The sequence below is a fragment of the Rhea americana genome, unplaced genomic scaffold, assembly GCF_003343005.1.
Source record: "Rhea americana isolate MKP2758 unplaced genomic scaffold, rheAme1 scaffold_246, whole genome shotgun sequence".
Taxonomy (NCBI): domain Eukaryota; kingdom Metazoa; phylum Chordata; class Aves; order Rheiformes; family Rheidae; genus Rhea; species Rhea americana.
Window position 1 is genome coordinate 340,476 of NW_028186364.1, and position 16,665 is coordinate 357,140.

Consider the following 16,665-nt stretch of genomic DNA (forward strand, 5'->3'; position numbering starts at 1 on the left):
ATGTTGTAAGTGTGTTGAGTCACTTGCTAAAATGTGAAACTACTACTAATATACATAGCTATCTCTGTTATACTGAATACAGACCAATCATTCAATAAAAGAACTGGAATACTGCTTCAGAAGCACTTAGCAAATGCCTGACCCTGAAAAACCACTGCTTCAATAGAAACTAGTTGTAATTGGGTAAAAAGCTTATTGCTTCATGAACAGAAAATGAAGAGAAACCAGAGCTTCTTCCGAGGGTCTTTTACTCCCTGTCCAGTAAAGAATATCATTCCCAGCCACAAGCAGGTTAAGTCAAATCTAATTCCCTACTGTAAGATGCTTTTAAAGACGTGGTTTGCAGATGAGCTGTTGTAAATACCAGGAGTCTGTGTTAACTGTGTCACCAGATCCCTTTTAGATGACTATATAAAGAGGGAAGGTCACACCACAGGTTCTGCATCTCCTTTGATGCAAAAGAACTTTATTTTGTATGTATTTTGTGTTTGGACTCGTCTTCTGGACTGACTGGGCTGCCCGTTGAATGATAGCAGGAATAGGGGAGTAGACAGGACTGCAGGGAGGGAGAGGGAATGTGCAGCGTGTGTCCTGCTAGCCACCTCTTGTGCACAAGGGGAGAGTAGTTTCCAAGAGTCGCTTGGGCAAGTTCCTTGTGTTTCAGAGTGTTTCTTGGTACTTTGTCTCATGATTTGCCTGTAGATATTGTTACAAGTCAATTGTTGTTGCAGAGCCTCGGGTGAATCAGCCTCCTGTTGCCATTGTGTCCCCGCAGTTCCAGGAGATTTCATTGCCAACCATCTCGACTGTTATTGACGGCAGCCGTGAGTACCTGCTGTGTTAAATGCAGTAGTCTAGCAAGCCTGGTTTCTGTGTGTTTTGGTCTGGGCTGGCCCTTTCGGATCGGGTTTAAGAGGAAATGGCTGTGACACTATTGAACACACGTTAGTGGAAAGAATCAGCTACTTTTGAGCAGGTGAGGGGAGTTATGAGCACAACAGCACCTCTACCTGTTGCCTTTTGAAGGGCACTGTCCTGAGTGCTTCTCCCAAAACAGGAAAAACCCTAGAGGCTGCTGCTTAGAATCAAAAAAAATTTTGGCAGTCAAAATCACTGGCCTCTTGTATGAAGCTTCAGGCATAYCAGTTGGCTAACATACAGTCTTTACTGATCCCTGCCCTCTTTAGAGCTTTTCAAGAGTTTTCCTAAATATATTCAAGTTATCTTACCCACAGCTGGGATTTTTTTTTGAAGTGTTTGTTTCTTCCCAACTTCCCCAGACATGCACAAACCTGGGATTAAGGGTATTTTAGAGTGTACCTGTGAAACTGCGTAGAGGAGAGCTTATAGTTTGAGTATCTGAGAATAAGAGATCTCTGGCCTTGGAGCAAAAATGCTTTGCCCACTAGGCATTGCGGTAGAGTGGGGCTGAACCTATAGGTTTTGTGAAGCAGCATTTTCCAACTCCTTGTATATGTGTTTTCTTCCGTAATTGAAACAGAAAGCACTGATGATGATAAAATTGTCAGTTATCATTGGGAAGAGTTGAAAGGTCCTTTGCGAGAGGAAAAAGTTTCTACAGATACTGCCATATTGACGCTGACCAACCTGCTGCCTGGGAATTACACGTTCAGGTAGGTTCTTCCTGGAAGAGTTGRTATATTCTTATCTCAAGAATAACTCAAGATTCCTGAAGTGTTACTCTGGCTGAACAAAAAAAGAAAAAAGCCTGTATTCTGATTTACTCTCTCACTCTCTTCATTCCTACCCTTTCAGGTAGCTTTATAACTCTTCACTTTGAGATAAGTGATCCAGGTACTTGTTATTCTTAAGTTGTAGCACTAGTCTTAGATGATGGCAGAAGAGAAAATATGGTCTGGCAGAGCTACAAAATGTCTCTTGAAATGTCAAAACTAAGCTATTTGACTAAAGGCTTAGGAATAAATGCAGTTTTTAAATCTACTTTCTAAATGCAGTGTGTTTGTCCCAGATAACTGTGTGTRGCCTACTGGTTTTCTGCAAATGTGTAGGTAGTAGATATTGGCTGATATTATTCTTACATGTTTTTTCTTTAGTCTGCATTGTGGTGTGCTGTCCACATTCACTGCAGGAACAGGTCTATTTTAAATAAACTTGAGTACATATAACAATGTTTGTTTTTGTCTTAGGCAGTTGGTATATGAACTAGTCAGACTACTGTTCATATCCAAGTTTAGCAAAAAGCAGTTCTATTTTGTGGTATTAGCCTACTTGAGGAGGGATACTATCTCCAGGCTCTGGGATAGAGATGACTGGCCCCTGGAATTAATTTTTTTATTTCATATTGCTGGTAAGACCACTGCATTTCTGATGTAGTAGATGTATGATGTTAACAGAATACAGTCTTAACTTTCTTGTTCATTGYTGCTTGTAGAATAAGCAAGCATTTATTTTTTTCAGTAGTTGTCACTATATGGGAAATTTTACTTTTGGGCTTAGGTTTTAGTAAGAAGAGGTCAGAAAGGRTTTGGTGCTTAGAGTATGTGACTTTTCTCATCTGTGTTTTAATTCTCTGCTTTTATGCTGTAGTACTGATAACAAGTTCAGGTGCTTAAAAGCAAAGCAAGCTTTTCAGACTCTCATTCTAGTTCTTGCATAGGAACTGCATAATATAGTAAGTCAGTTGTTTGGCTGTGGTGTTAGGTAGTGTCCATGTTGACAGACATCTTTTGGGAGGCAGTGTTGTACTCGGAAGTCTTTTTCCTTTGCAACTGTGTGCAGTATGAAAGCAGATGATCTTCTTTCACTAGCATGTTTTTTTCTCTGAACTAGATGGTAAACTTCAAGTCAGAGATGGATATGACTTCCAAATTTTTTACATTGTACTGAGGCTGGTAGTTTGGCATGGAAGGTGGTTGTTTTGCTATTCAGAAGAAGCACAGTTGCTTCAAACTGTGTTTTTTCACTCCTGCAAAAAACAACCTACTGTCTTGTCCTTAAATGTATTTTTAGGTTTCTAACTCTCTTCTTGAATGTTGGTTAACTCCGGACAGCTAACACCTTCTGTTTTGTGTTCCACTCTGGTCATCATGATTTTTTCACTGTTAGCTTTTGTTCTGTCTTCAGTCTAACAGTAGTGGACTCAGATGGTGCCAGCAACTCCACCACCGCAAGCCTGACTGTGAACAAAGCAGTGGATTATCCTCCAGTGGCAAATGCAGGCCCAAACCAAGTGATCACCCTGCCTCAGAACTCCATCACCCTATATGGGAATCAGAGCACAGATGATCACAGCATTGTCAGCTATGAGTGGCTGCTCAGTCCTAACAGCAAGGGAAAAGTGATGGAGATGCAGGTCAGTAGAAGTCTCCTGTGCTCATCCAGTATTACTCATTAGCTGTCTTATTTCTTTAATCAAACCATTTTAAAATGTTTCTTATGTTACAAATCAAGCATGTATTGATTAAATATATACTTAAAACTCAGTACACATGAAGTTAGTATTGGTTTAATGGCTGAGCTGACACCAACCTGGCCAAAGGTTTTCACTGGCGTCCTGTCTCTGTTCTTGAGTAACATAGTTTTAAATGCTGCTTGTGAATCGAAGATTGAGAGATGGAAGCTTGATGGCTTTGAAGATTGATGTCCTTTACAGCAGGTCTCAGCACAACTTGATCACACCAGTGTGTCTCCTTTTAGCCTACATGACTGCAAGGGAAGCGTGTTCTGTACGATTTCTGTAGTTGCTGGCCTCTCAGAATGTCAGTGATAGGTAAATCGATGCAGCTATAATATGAATGCTTAAGTGCTATCAACAGGAGTGGAGCCGGCCTGTATCGTATTTTAGCTGACTATCAGTCAGGATTGCATTCAGATTTGCAGCATGACCCAGTCATCCAGTCAGGTAAGTCTTGTAACAGGTCATGCATTTCCTAAGCTAGACAGACACAATGGACTGGATCTTTCGAGTTGACCTTTGGAGTCTGACTTTTGCTGATATTAGCCAGATGTACCTCAGTCCTAAAGCAGGAACTTGACTTGATTTTGTCTTTACTACAGTCACATTTAAGGAATAAGAAGGTCAATGAATCAGGTTCACAGTGTGTGTTTGTACAGGGTTCCCAAAGATGTCACTTGGATTGGTAATTATTGAATCTCAAATGGTCTGCACACCTATGTGACATTGGTCTTGTTATATCTCACAACACTGTCCTTGTTGCTGTGTGCAAACTTGATTGTAAGTGCCTTGTGCTGCTTAAAAGAAGCATGCAGATTTCTGAGCCCCTAACAGGAGTTAATAATAAGCCCCTAGAATCCGCTGCTAATAGCCGATTTAGAAGCAGAGATCTTCAGATTTGTCATCATCAGTGTAAAGAATATTCTAAATATGTGAATATATTTCCTCAAAGGGTGTGAGGACACCAGTCTTACAGCTCTCTGCAATGCAAGAAGGTGATTACACTTACCAGTTAATAGTAACGGATTCTGCTGGGCACCAGTCTACTGCAGAGGTCACTGTTATAGTCCAGCCAGGTAAGCTGTACTTTGAAGGAACTGTTTTGGTAGATTAATAGAGACAGTAATGAAGACTATTTTTGCCACCTCTGTGYCAATGTGAGGAGGTGAGCATCATTCTGACAGGATGCGCTGAATCTTGTAATAGTTGTGTTGCTTTCAGCAAAGCTGCTCTAACTCGGGACCTTTTGGGGCCTTGTATATTGCTGATAAACTGACAAAGAAAGATTCTAGGAATGTTGCCTTAGTAAATTGTTCTCTTATTAACTAGACTGTATTGTATATAGTATTCAATCATAACAGCAGGGTTGTATTTACTGGGAGCTGTCTGGCCGTAGTGCTGTGTCCTGGAACAGGAGATGGGAAACTGAGAGCAAAAATCAAGAGTCCCAAGTTTCATTCTTATTTCACTGCAGATGTGTGAATGAAACTCTGGACTGAACTCGTAACTGCTTTTTACCTCAATTTCTCTGAGTATGAGGTCAAGATAATGGGCAAGAAATAGTATAGGGATCGTGGAGAAACTTTTTAATGGTGCAGGAGTAAGCTCCACCTTTATGGCCTCTGTATGAAAAATACTGCAATCCTTTTTCAGAGAAYAATAAGCCCCCAAAGGCGGATGCTGGTCCGGATAAAGAATTAACTCTTCCTGTGGACAGCACTACTCTAGATGGCAGCAAGAGCTCAGATGACCAGAAAATAGTCTCCTTTCTCTGGGAAAAAACACGGTAGGTATCATCTTCCAGAGTGTTTTCATGCAAGTATTGGAATCTTGCTCTTTGTTCTGGACAATCTAGTTACTGCTTGCATCCCATAAACTCTGCTAGAACCTCCTGTTTGGTGTTAGGCAAGCTCCAATGATACAAGGTTTAAACTGATCCTCTTKTGCTTTGGTTAGGGGCCCAGATGGTGTCAAGCTGGAGAATGCCAACAGCAGTGTTGCCACTGTAACAGGCCTTCAGGTCGGAACATATGAATTTACTCTAACAGTTAAAGATGAGAGGAACTTGCAGAGCCAAAGCTCAGTCAACGTTATTGTCAAAGAAGGTATGTCCAGCAATGCTCAGACCTGCCTGCAATGTCATGTGCGACCCAAGCATCTCTATGAGCAGTTCAGCAAAACCTGTGTCCAGAGGCAACATAAGAGTAAGGAACACRTGAAAAATAATGTGAAGAGCACTGAAATGGCCTTCTCTAAGCCAGAGGTTTTCCCTTATCTGGAGGAACAGTATCTTTAGCTAAATCCTGCAGTACTTAATTTTCCTTCTCTTTCCTAAGATTAGATAGAGATTTTAGGGTTTAGGTAGAGAATTGGTATGGTAGTTCTTCCTTGGGCATTAATAGATTTTTCTCCAACTCGTTTCTTTCTATTTGGTTAGAGATAAACAAGCCACCAGTTGCAAAGATTGCTGGAAATGTTGTCATCACCCTGCCGACAAACACAGCTGAATTGGATGGATCAAAATCCTCTGATGATAAGGGAATCATCAGCTACTTGTGGACCCGGGATGAGGGGAGCCCTGCAGCAGGGGTGAGGTTTTTATTTTTTAAATGGAAGTTGGCAACACTGCAACACCGTGAAAGAGTCGATGAGAAGTAACTTTGACAGATAGCTCCTGAGGAAATGTGAAGCTGATCATTTCATCTGTTACCCTTTTAGCAATATCTTTAAATATGATGACAGTGTCATACTAGTTTGAGCTTTTTTTTTCCTGTTGTTTATTTTGCTTTCTCCCCTCCCCCCCCCAGGAAGTATTAAACAATTCAGACCATCATCCTGTCCTCCTGCTTTCCAATCTGGTGGAAGGGACCTACACATTCCATCTCAGAGTAACAGATGCTAAAGGGGAGAGTGATGTGGAAAGGACCACAGTGGAAGTAAAACCTGGTGAGTACATTTGTTCATTGTACTTTACTATGTCTGTCTACAGCACATTAGCAAGTCCTCTGGTTTTTGGGACATAGTGTGCTGTAGTAATGTGTACTCTAGGTCCAGCCTGGGAGTGTAAATGGTCAAAACATTTGGGGAAATGGTTGTAACTTCATATAATTCCTGGGGGAGGAGTCTCACTGCTTGCAATTACCTGTAGAGATCATAGACCTGTATCTCCTATTACAGTGAGATGATGTACTTTTTTTGCCCAAAGAAGAAACATTTGGGAAAGATAGTAGAAAGCTGACTTGTACTAACACTCTCAAATAGAAGCCCTAAAGATCTGTGTTTTCTCATCTATGTTCTCCCTAGATCCTAGAAAAAATAATCTTGTGGAAATAATTCTGGATGTTAATGTCAGTCAGCTAACTGAGAGGCAGAAGGGTATGTTCATCCGGCAAATAGGTGTTCTGCTGGGGGTCCTCGACTCGGACATTACTGTACAAAAGATCCAGCTGTACACTGAACAAAGGTAAGCTGTGTATGTGAGCAGATGTGCACGGAGAGGAATTGCTCGAGTATAGTGAATAAAGGAYTGTTTCAGCTGAGCAGCAGAGTGGATAGTGTTGCTTAGCTCCAAATACAAGAAGCAGCATGTCATAAAAGGGATGGTTTGGACCACTGGGATTCTGCCTGTTCTACTTTGGCATGAAAGTACCTGGTCAAGTACAGTTTTCCACCTCTGCATAAATGGCTATGTGCCTATCTAGTCTAGAAAGTTCACTGTTCTAGAAAATACTTCATTGACTAGTTCTGTAGTGTTGTCACAGCAAGAACTACGCTTAACTCAGTATTAACAGCAGTCTGTTGTTACTGTAGGTAATTTGAGGCTTCATGAACACGAATGTGGGTGGTTTGGGAACTCACTTATCAAGGACAGAGTGGAAATMTGTTGAAATAAGTGCAATGCACTTAATTTCTACAAAAGGAGGAGCTGTTTAAAGTACATAAAGCACTGAAAAAATTTCAATGACTTGCTTAAAGTCATGTAGCAAGTCAGCAATAAATCTGCAATTAGACCTGAGACTTTCCTGTCTTCAGTAGTGTATTGATTCCTTTGTGTCCACATTGCCTGCTGTAACAGTAAAATCAGAATTCATTGTCTGTAGCAAAGTTAAATAGTTCAGAACAAAAGAGCCAGCGCTTTTTGTTTTAATACTACTTTTCATCTCTGCCATGACCAGACTAGTTGCCACTGTTCTTCCTCTGAGTGAGGCAGGCAAGGGGATCTTGTAATACTTCAGCTGTTGCATCCAAAATATGTTTATCAGATACCCTAAACAGTTTTTTGCTGTATGACCAGGTCTATACCATTACTGCTTTCAAGATGCAGTCAGCTTTGATATTTATGTAAGTTTGGGCTTCAGATAAATTTGGAATTCTGAATAAGTCCTGCTGTAATAGCAGATGGGGGGGGGGGGGGGAATGGCTCTCTGCCTGATGTTTGGAGAAGAAGCAGATAACTTTTTTGTGTGTGTGTGTCTGACTTCCAGCACGAAGATGGTGTTTTTTGTAAGGAACCAGCCTCCCCATCAGATATTCAAAGGACGTGAGGTAGCGTGGACACTCAAAAATGAACTCCGGAAACAACAGTCAGATTTTCTCATTTTTCGGGCATTAGAAATTAACACAGTCAGTAAGTAATAGTAACTATGATATGGGCTAACATCTGTTTCCACTTCCCCAGATGCTTGCAAGAGTAAGGGCTGACATGTATGCTAAGTACTGCCATCCCACCCCCCAGGCTAATAGTTTTCTTATAGTAGTAAATTGGAAACAGAAAAATCAGTCCATTAGACTGCAAAATAACCAGTCAGTTAATTACCGATTGATTACGCCTATCCACTGTTCAACTTCTCTTTTGCATAGTCATATTGTAATATTGCTGGGAAAATAAGAGAATTCACAAAATCAAAAACAGATTGATCCTTATGAAACTAAAATATAGTTTTAATGGAATACAGCCAATAAAATGAGTGTCTTACTGAAAAAAATAAAATTACAGATCTTGGTAGCTGTGAACATACTCATATCCTCTTCAACACATCCATTGGTCTGAAAAAAAATGTTTCCTCTCTATCAAATTTCTACAAGTTTACATTAGCACTGTTTTCCTTTTATGAGCTCGAGCCTGGGAGGATCTTATGCTGATCAATTAGTTACAGTAAACTAGAATTTTGGGAAGTAATTGTTTTCATGATTTCCTGATCTTAATGATTTTGTGCCTTTATTCCTTCAAAAGCTAGTCTTCCATTCTCTGGTTTCACGCCATGAGTCATGGACACTTTAAAGGATATGTTTGTTTCTTGTGGTCTGTCTCACACAGTTTGAATTTGAGAGGCAAAACCTTATCAAACGCATATACTTGACAAATATACCAATTCCATGACTTTATCAAAATCATGATTTATTAGGCAAAATTTTCTCATGTTTTATCTGTTATGTTGCTAATGAAGCAGGGCTTTTCTGGTTTTGCATGAGGCATAGGCACTTATGTTTGCACTTGCTACTTATAGTTAAGCTAAGAAGATGAACTGCAGAGTGACTGGATTCAAGTTAGATCTTATTGGGATTGGCCATCTTGAACTTCTACTTTTAAATTATACTGTTTAGTTTTGGTGTAATTTTTGTACTATTCAGGTTCTAAGCAATTTTGCTTGACAGTGCACTGTTCTTTTTGTACTTTTTTGACAGTCTGGAAAGATCAGTTAAGCATCAAAACAATTTCTATATTTCATATGTAGTCAAACTTTGGCAGCAAAGGGAAGATRATCTGGCCAAGACTGTCCCATCTCCTATTCTAGCCTTATGTGAGGCACAAAAACTCATTGTGAGGCACGAAAACTCCTGTCTTGGCTTGACTTTTTTCTCAAGTCTTCCAGAATGTGGGGTGGGAGCTATAAGTCACATTGTTTTGCCCACAAGCAGCCCCAATCCTTTTAGGGGGAGCTAGAATACATGCCAGATTTATTTAATAAGTCTTGGTTTAACCTTGCACATAAGTCATTCAGTTGCTGGTTTTGGTCCCTAGCATGTCAGTTGAACTGCTCTGAGCACGGCCGCTGTGACTCCTTCACCAAGCGTTGCATCTGTGACCCATTCTGGATGGAGAACTTCATCAAGGTGCAGATGGGGGATGGCGAAAGTAACTGTGGTACGTGCATTGCTCATCTTTAGGAAGCAAGCAGTTTTTTGAACCCCAGGGTAGGCTGAATAACAGTATCTGCTTTCTTCCAGTATCTCTGATGACRTGTTTTGATAAGGAAATAGTCCTAGTCTTGATCTTGCGAATTGTTACCTCTTTGGCAGCGAATATTTGGTAGGGAAGTGACTCTTCAGAACCTTTTGATGAACAGGCCCTAAGAATTGAGTCCATTCCTAGTGTATAAAGTGAGGCCCCTTTCTGTCATGCCATTGCAGAGGCTTTCTTGCTACAGAAGAGCAAATTTTGTAAATCAACACACATTGTCAAAAACGCCCTAAAGCAAAGAAGCTTGTACAAGAAGTCTGAGCACTGGGTCTCAGACCTCTGGCTTCTCTAGGTGAGTTGGTGGTAGTGTCAGTGATGGCTAGTAGACTCTATAATTCAGCAAAGGCCTTTCTTTCTCAAGAGTAGTCATTTAAAGTCCACACTGTCAACTGTATGAAGTACCAAAATGTCTTTATCTCTGGGGTGTTTTGCTTTCAGAATGGAGTGTGCTGTATGTGATCATTGCATCTTTCGTCATTGTGGTTGCCTTTGGAATCTTATCCTGGATGGTGATCTGCTGTTGTAAGAGGTGGGACTGAGCCCATAACCTGCACTGTACCAGTGCTTCAGAACAAGGGGCTGTATTAGGAGGTGGAAGAGATTCAAACCCATAGTCCCAGCAGGTCATCTGCCTAGTCCGGTGATATTAATTTTTGTCCCTTAGTGTTTCAAGTAAAACAATAAGGTTCTAGGACTCTGGGTTCACTTCAGAAGCAAGATTTGCCTATAGATGTGCACCTAAAGCAATATTTTTAGCATATTACTTTCTGATATGAACATAATCTGAAATAAGCAAGCGATGCTATAGCTTTTAGGATGAGAACTTTTTCTTCTGGCTTGTTCAGAAGTGGCCTGCCTCTTAATTCCTTTTCTTCCCCTTTAGACGAAAAGGAAAATCCAAAAGAAAAAGCAAATACAAGATTTTGGATGCAACAGATCAAGAAAGCCTGGAGTTGAAACCAAATCCCAAAGCAGGTAAAGTGTGAGAAGAGCTCAGCATTTTCAGAGTGCTGACTAAGAACACACTTCCTCAGTGGACTTAAAAATCACAGAGTGAAACAAACTTAGTGTTAGGCACTGACAGACAAGTCTCAGAAGATCTAAGAGCTTGCCTCAGATCTGTAGGCAGAGTATTTAATGAAGTTACCTAACTCTGGTTTAGAAATTAAGGCTGAAACTATCTTAGTCCTGATGTCTCCACTTTGTATTATAGAGGTAGTATACGGATATGTGCAAACTGTTCTCTGATCCAAAAGGTCCAAAAMTTGRTATYGACTATAACTTCTCTTGCTCTAGAGTTTCCCACCAAGTTCTGCTACTCTGTTTTAATCAGTTTACTTCTTATTGATGTACAATTTCTTGGCTATGCTCTAGAGCTAAGCATGGATCCAGTGTCACTAAGCATTTCATTAAACTGACTTTGGCTGATAAAGGGCACCAAGTAGTAAGAAAATTGAGGCCTGGAGACGGTGGTCTTTTTTTCCTTCCCCCAATTTTTCCCAGCAAAAATGACTTACTGATAAATATAACCATTCTTGTCCTTGTGGGCATCAGGCTCTGAAAGTTTCATGTTCTGGCCCATCCTTTAATCTTTCTAGGAGGCAGATGCTTACCTTAGAGTAGGGACCCATGAAGTCCTTAGTACTCCATATGGTTATGGGCCCATTTACCTGCTCCAGAAAGACCATCTTCGGTGTTCTTAACTAGCATTTGCCTGTCTGTGTTGCTGTCCTGAAGAGTGCCTGTCAGGTACTTTGCAAAGACTAGTGAGGTTTTTCCTACCAGAGGGTTTTTGTTGTGATTGTATCTGATACCTGAACCCCCAGCCTTTGTCACCAGCAGGTGAGCTGGTGGCTGAGCAGGAAAGGAGGGAGGACTGAGAAAGTGTGCAGAACACAACCCCATGAAATGCTATGTAGCATTTCAGCTGTTGAAATAGTCATTTCAAAGAAGAGTATTYGTCCTGTTTTTGTTAAGAGGAGGGGTCATTTTAACAGTGCGTGCAAAGTAGTCTCTAATCCTTGTTTGCTAGTGGAAAATAATTGCTCATCCTAATTTTATTCTATTAAATGGTGTTCCAGAAAAGTGAATAGTGCCTAAGGACAACATTGGAGGGCATTGCAGCAACAGAGCTGATCAGATCATTCCTCTGAGAATCAGGCATCCCAACTGCACAAATTCAGATACCCTTGAAGAAAAGCAGGTGCTTTTTCCTTCCTTAGCACCCAAATCTGCTTTAATCTGACCATCTGTCAGCTCACACAGAAGAGTCCCACTGTTAAATAAAGGGCTCATTGTTCTGCAGTCTGTAGCAAATGTGCCTCARCCATTTGCTCTCTTGGTAACTAAATTCATCTTGCTTCTTCTGAGACTGGCTGCTGACTAAAGTCTTTCCCTGCTAGATATGTCCAGGGGACATTCTATTAGCAGGGGAGATGTTGCATTTCTCCATTAAGGAGAAGCTAAATTTAAGTATTTTCKCTGCTGACAGTATCAGTAAATGTCTTTCTCTCTCCTTGCACATTAATCCAACTTCAGCCCATTAATTTATCTCTCTTCCCTTGCAGGCAAGAGAAGCAGAGATGAGTAGGGAGGATAGTAAGAATGCAGCAATCTTCTCTCACACACCTGCATATTCTCTTTACTACAACTTTTGCCCTCAGAGAGCTTTCTAAACAATGCCCCCAAGCAAAGTCAGGGAGACAAAGATACTACATATTCTCACAGCCCCTTTTGGTAATGTAATTTGTTTCCCTACCTGTGTTGTGCTTTGCAGTATCTCAAAATRTCTGTGTGACCTCTGTCATGCCAAGTTATCTTAAACAGGATCACTTTCTTTGTCTTCAACATCTGAAGGAATAAGTGACAGATGCAGGAAAGTCTGTTGCCCCTTTGACATGTTAAAAGAATGAGACTTAAAGGGGAAGTGAAATAAGGTGTATTTGACCAGTATTAAGAGTATTTTTAACATGAAAATCTCTCTCCTTCCAAGGAGGCAGACAGAAAGCCCAGATTCTCAACACTAGCCTGATGCACTCGGAGTCTGAACTGGACAGTGATGAAGCCATCTTCACGTGGCCTGACCGGGAAAAGGGGAAACTGCTCCGCAGCCAGAATGGCTCCTTGCGCAATGGACAAGTGATGCTCAAACCCAAGAACCAGAGGGAGGAAATCCTATAGCTTCTCCCAGGCAGCCTTTTGCTGGAGCTCTGTGACAGAGAAGGCTGCTCCCATCCTTATTCTATAAGGACCTTTGGAGGTCAGTTTGATTAGGACTGTGCTGCTAACTTGTTTTGCAGAAAATAACTTTGTTTTTGTGGATTTCTTTTCATTCAGTTAAAACTGGTTGTACTTGAATTTGAATGTCAAGGGAAATCAAAGGGAGGAGAAGGCAACTGTGAACCACAGACTATTCGTCAGGAAAAAAAACAGAGCTGGCATCTGGAAGGCAGCAGGATAGAACCACTTGGAGCAACTGTGAATGTGCAGGACACTCCTAGCCCACCTCAGACTGCAGCAGAGGAAAACACCCAGGGACTTCCAGGTCATTTGCTAGGGAGCTCCTTGGAGAAGGAAGGTCAAGACTGTTCTTTGAGCTGTGCTCTGAGCTCCTTTCAGGCTCCAGTAGCCTTGCACAGGCTACTCTTATTGTAGAACAACTCCTTTTACTCCCACCTTTTCTAATCATTTAAGCACTAGTTTAAATTAAGCTTGTCCTTTCACATGCACTGGTTGCTTTTGGAGTGTAGAAGAGGGGAAATCTAAACTCCCTGGTCACATTCCATCAGTTTGCAGTTGGGAGAGGTTTTTGTAGCTGTTCTGAATTACTGTCAGGCTTTTCTCATTGGGAGTGTTGATGACACGGTGCCTGTTCAAATGTGGAAAACTGCCTGTTGTGCTAATTTGCTGGGCTAGGAGACCACCTCCTTCAGCAAGCTCTCAAGTTGGGTACCAGAACCGAGGAGGGGACACCCCCYTTTGGTATCTGCATCTGATGGTTGGCTTTAATTCCAAAGCTGTGAGATGTTCAGTGGCCCCAGCAGTATCCGTAGGTCCCCAAGCCCTCCATGAATCTGGATATTAGCAGCTGAATCTGAATATTACCAGCTGTATCCTGATTATGAAATGCCAGACTTTTTCTTTAAAGCTTGCACAACCCAGACCCACAGGTGTTGATATCTTCAGTTCCCAACAGCTGGCTGTTTTCCTCTGGCTGGTAGCTCAGTGGCCTCATGTTGTGGCTGAATATCCCTGTGTGCTCCTAGCACTGTGTGAGGGGCACACTTAATGCCCTTCAGACAGTGAAAAGGGAACTGTCAGTACCTGCAGGCATCACCTGATGGGTGCCAGCAGCTGGTGGTGATGTTTCCCCACTGTTTGTACTCTGGGAAAAGCCTTTTTAGGAATCAGGTGTATGGTGGGCCTTTCCTATACCTGCTTCTTTATCTCACTGTGCTGCTTTCACGAGCTGCACCCCTGTCCTTGGCCAGCAATCAGCCTCTCACTGGCATGAAGGATGTCACTGCCCTTCCAGGGATGGGAGGGCAGTTTATTGCCTTTCTTTGTATTAATTTATTAAAACTGGAAACCTGTTTYGTTGGCTTTTGGGGTGTATGAAAGCCAAAAGGCTTTAACTTCCTTGGTTGTATTTATATTGCTGCACTACTGATTTGTGTTGAGCTAGATGATGATTAAACACTGTTGAAAGTGAGGGAATGTTCCCTTGCTGAATGTAGTCATGGCTGCTGCTAACTTTATTTTTCTGGGCAATCAGCTGTCTTCCTCGGGCACCAGCACCAGAGTCCGTGTCGTTCTCAGCAAGTACCACAGCATGTCTTGTGCCCCATCAACTCCAGCAGGCACACGACCGCCTCTCCCTAGACTGCGGTACAGCGCAGACCATCCTCCGGCTTGTCCGCCTCGAGTGCGGTTGGTGCTGTGAGCCAGCTTCCCTGGCCAGGGCTGCTCCTTCTGCACCCTTTCTTTCTCACAACGGTTCCTTCCCCCAGGCCCGCCGTGGACCACACACAGGGAGGGATGGCGTGACACCAGGATGCTTCAGTTACCATGCCTTAAAGGGGCACAGTCAAGTGTTTGTCTGAAAACTATTGTTGCAAGTTGTACTAATGGCCAGACACTTAACTCTTGAGTGACTCCTTTAACGTGTTTCCCTTCCTTTGGATGAGAGATTAACAAGCTAAAAGAAAATGAGATTTTGAAACTGCAGGAATTAACCAGATTTGGTCCTGGGACTGTGCCTGACGTTTATTTTATGCTGTTAGAGGAGCAACACTGTACTCTTTAGCTGTTTCTTGTTCGTGGGGCATATGCTTTTTGAGCCTTTTGCTCRTATCCGTCCTGGGGAAGTCCTCCCTGCAGTAAATTAGGATTGTTTGCAGTGGTTGAGCTATCAGGCATTCTTTACTGCAGAGAGCAGTACCCTCACAGGAGCCGCATAGCGCGCTTTTAAGCTAGTCCTGGCTTCCTATTATGGAAAAGGGAAGAATTAAAATCTGTGCAGCTATTATGTGACAACACCTTTGCTTAGATGAGGTTATTTTCTTCCTCTTTATATTTCACTGTGGGAAACAAACATTTACATTGAAGTGCTTCAGTCAGCTGACGGCACCACAGTCGGTCGGCAGAAGCGGTGTTTCCTGCCTCTGGGTGAAAGCTTGATTTCTGCAGCAGGCTGTGGCATTCCCTGCGCTCTGTGCTGAGCAGCTCCGTTAGGACAGCTTCCTCGCTCGTTAGTCATTTGTCATCCCGTAGTGCAGGTTTGTGACAGAGCATAGCGCAAGCCTCCCCGCTGGAGGTCTGGTTTCCCATTAGTATTCCCTCGCTGTGCAGCTTCTCCGCATGGAGCTGCCACCCCTCCCCAGAGCCCTCTTCTGCACTTGGCTGTTAACCCGTGGCGCCTCTGCGCCGTCACCTGCGCAAGGCTGCGAAGGGATGCGCGCAGCATCCGCACTGTGCACCGAGAGCCGGAGCGTGAGGCCGAAGGGCAGGAGGAAACCCTCGCAAGGCGGCGGCAGTAACTTCTGGCCCRGCACAGGAACCTCGTAATACTGGTGGTAGGGGCAAGTTTCTGTTTTAGCGCACCGTTAACGCAGGCCTTCCCCCAAAGCGGGTGCGTGTAGAGCAAACRCGTTATTTCAAAATCGTTTACCGCCCTCTCCTCCTCCCCCTTAGCACTGCTAATATCACTGCTCATTTGTTACCCAAGTACCATGAGCCTAGTTTGACCTTGCACCGGGAAGGTTTCTGCATTGCTATGCACTATGATTTCACAATTAGAGAYGCCGGCTATAAGTTACCCATGTGTGGAAGTTAAGAGCCGAGGCATCTGTTAGACGAACCATCAGCTTACCTTGACTTTGTTTTCCTCTTCAGTATAAATGTACTCCAAACACTTGTTAACGTGTTGAGGGCAATTGTCATGATCTGGTTTTAAAATAGTTTGCTCTTAAATCTCTTCTTCACTCTTCTGTATACCRGGGGGGCTGCCCAGCCTGTCTGAGCTTTGGTTTAACGATGTTTATTGATTGCAGTGTTACTTGATCAAGATTAAAAGTAATTTTTTTAAACAAAATGTTTCTTGGAAATAAACAGGGAAGATGTTTTCTGCTGCTTAGCTTGCTTCTTTCTCCCGTGTCAGCTGTGAGCTGGTTCCCAATAAGAGCACTGTACTCCTTACAAAAAGAGTTGGAAGTCCTTCCTCRTTCTTCCTCGCCCTTGCCAGGCAGCAGAGGCTCGCTGGGCACCGCTGGACGGGGGTTTGCTTCTGCTCCAGCCGCCGCAGTGCTCTGTGGGGCGCCGTTACCGTAGCGGGCTCGCGGGGCTGCCAGGCTGAGCAGCTCCCTTGTGCCTGCTCTCCGGCCGTGCCCCTAAAGGCTGTCRGTTCCTCGAGGTCGCCCAGCCCTGCGAGCAGAGCTGAAGCTTTGGCGTGCTGCGGGCTGGCGTTTCGGCCTGGCTGTGGCTGCAGCTT

General features: G+C 42.9%; 1 protein-coding gene across 3 annotated transcripts in view; it reads left to right on the top strand.

Moving 5' to 3' along the window:
* The window catches only part of KIAA0319L (KIAA0319 like), a 34,129-nt gene extending 17,818 nt beyond the window's left edge, over nucleotides 1–16,311 (top strand). For 2 of the 3 annotated variants that reach the window (XM_085306709.1, XM_085306710.1), the window contains exons 8-21: nucleotides 732–824; nucleotides 1,502–1,634; nucleotides 3,106–3,334; nucleotides 4,389–4,512; nucleotides 5,090–5,222; nucleotides 5,393–5,541; nucleotides 5,874–6,025; nucleotides 6,244–6,382; nucleotides 6,740–6,899; nucleotides 7,921–8,063; nucleotides 9,459–9,581; nucleotides 10,116–10,206; nucleotides 10,561–10,652; nucleotides 12,670–16,311. In XM_085306709.1, coding sequence (XP_085162835.1) covers nucleotides 732–824; nucleotides 1,502–1,634; nucleotides 3,106–3,334; nucleotides 4,389–4,512; nucleotides 5,090–5,222; nucleotides 5,393–5,541; nucleotides 5,874–6,025; nucleotides 6,244–6,382; nucleotides 6,740–6,899; nucleotides 7,921–8,063; nucleotides 9,459–9,581; nucleotides 10,116–10,206; nucleotides 10,561–10,652; nucleotides 12,670–12,857 — 1,949 coding nt within the window. In that variant the 3' untranslated portion in view covers nucleotides 12,858–16,311. The remainder of the gene's footprint in view (nucleotides 1–731; nucleotides 825–1,501; nucleotides 1,635–3,105; nucleotides 3,335–4,388; nucleotides 4,513–5,089; nucleotides 5,223–5,392; nucleotides 5,542–5,873; nucleotides 6,026–6,243; nucleotides 6,383–6,739; nucleotides 6,900–7,920; nucleotides 8,064–9,458; nucleotides 9,582–10,115; nucleotides 10,207–10,560; nucleotides 10,653–12,669) is intronic. The other variant, XM_085306711.1, reaches the window with a different exon arrangement.
* The last annotated feature ends 354 nt before the right edge of the window (nucleotides 16,312–16,665 follow it).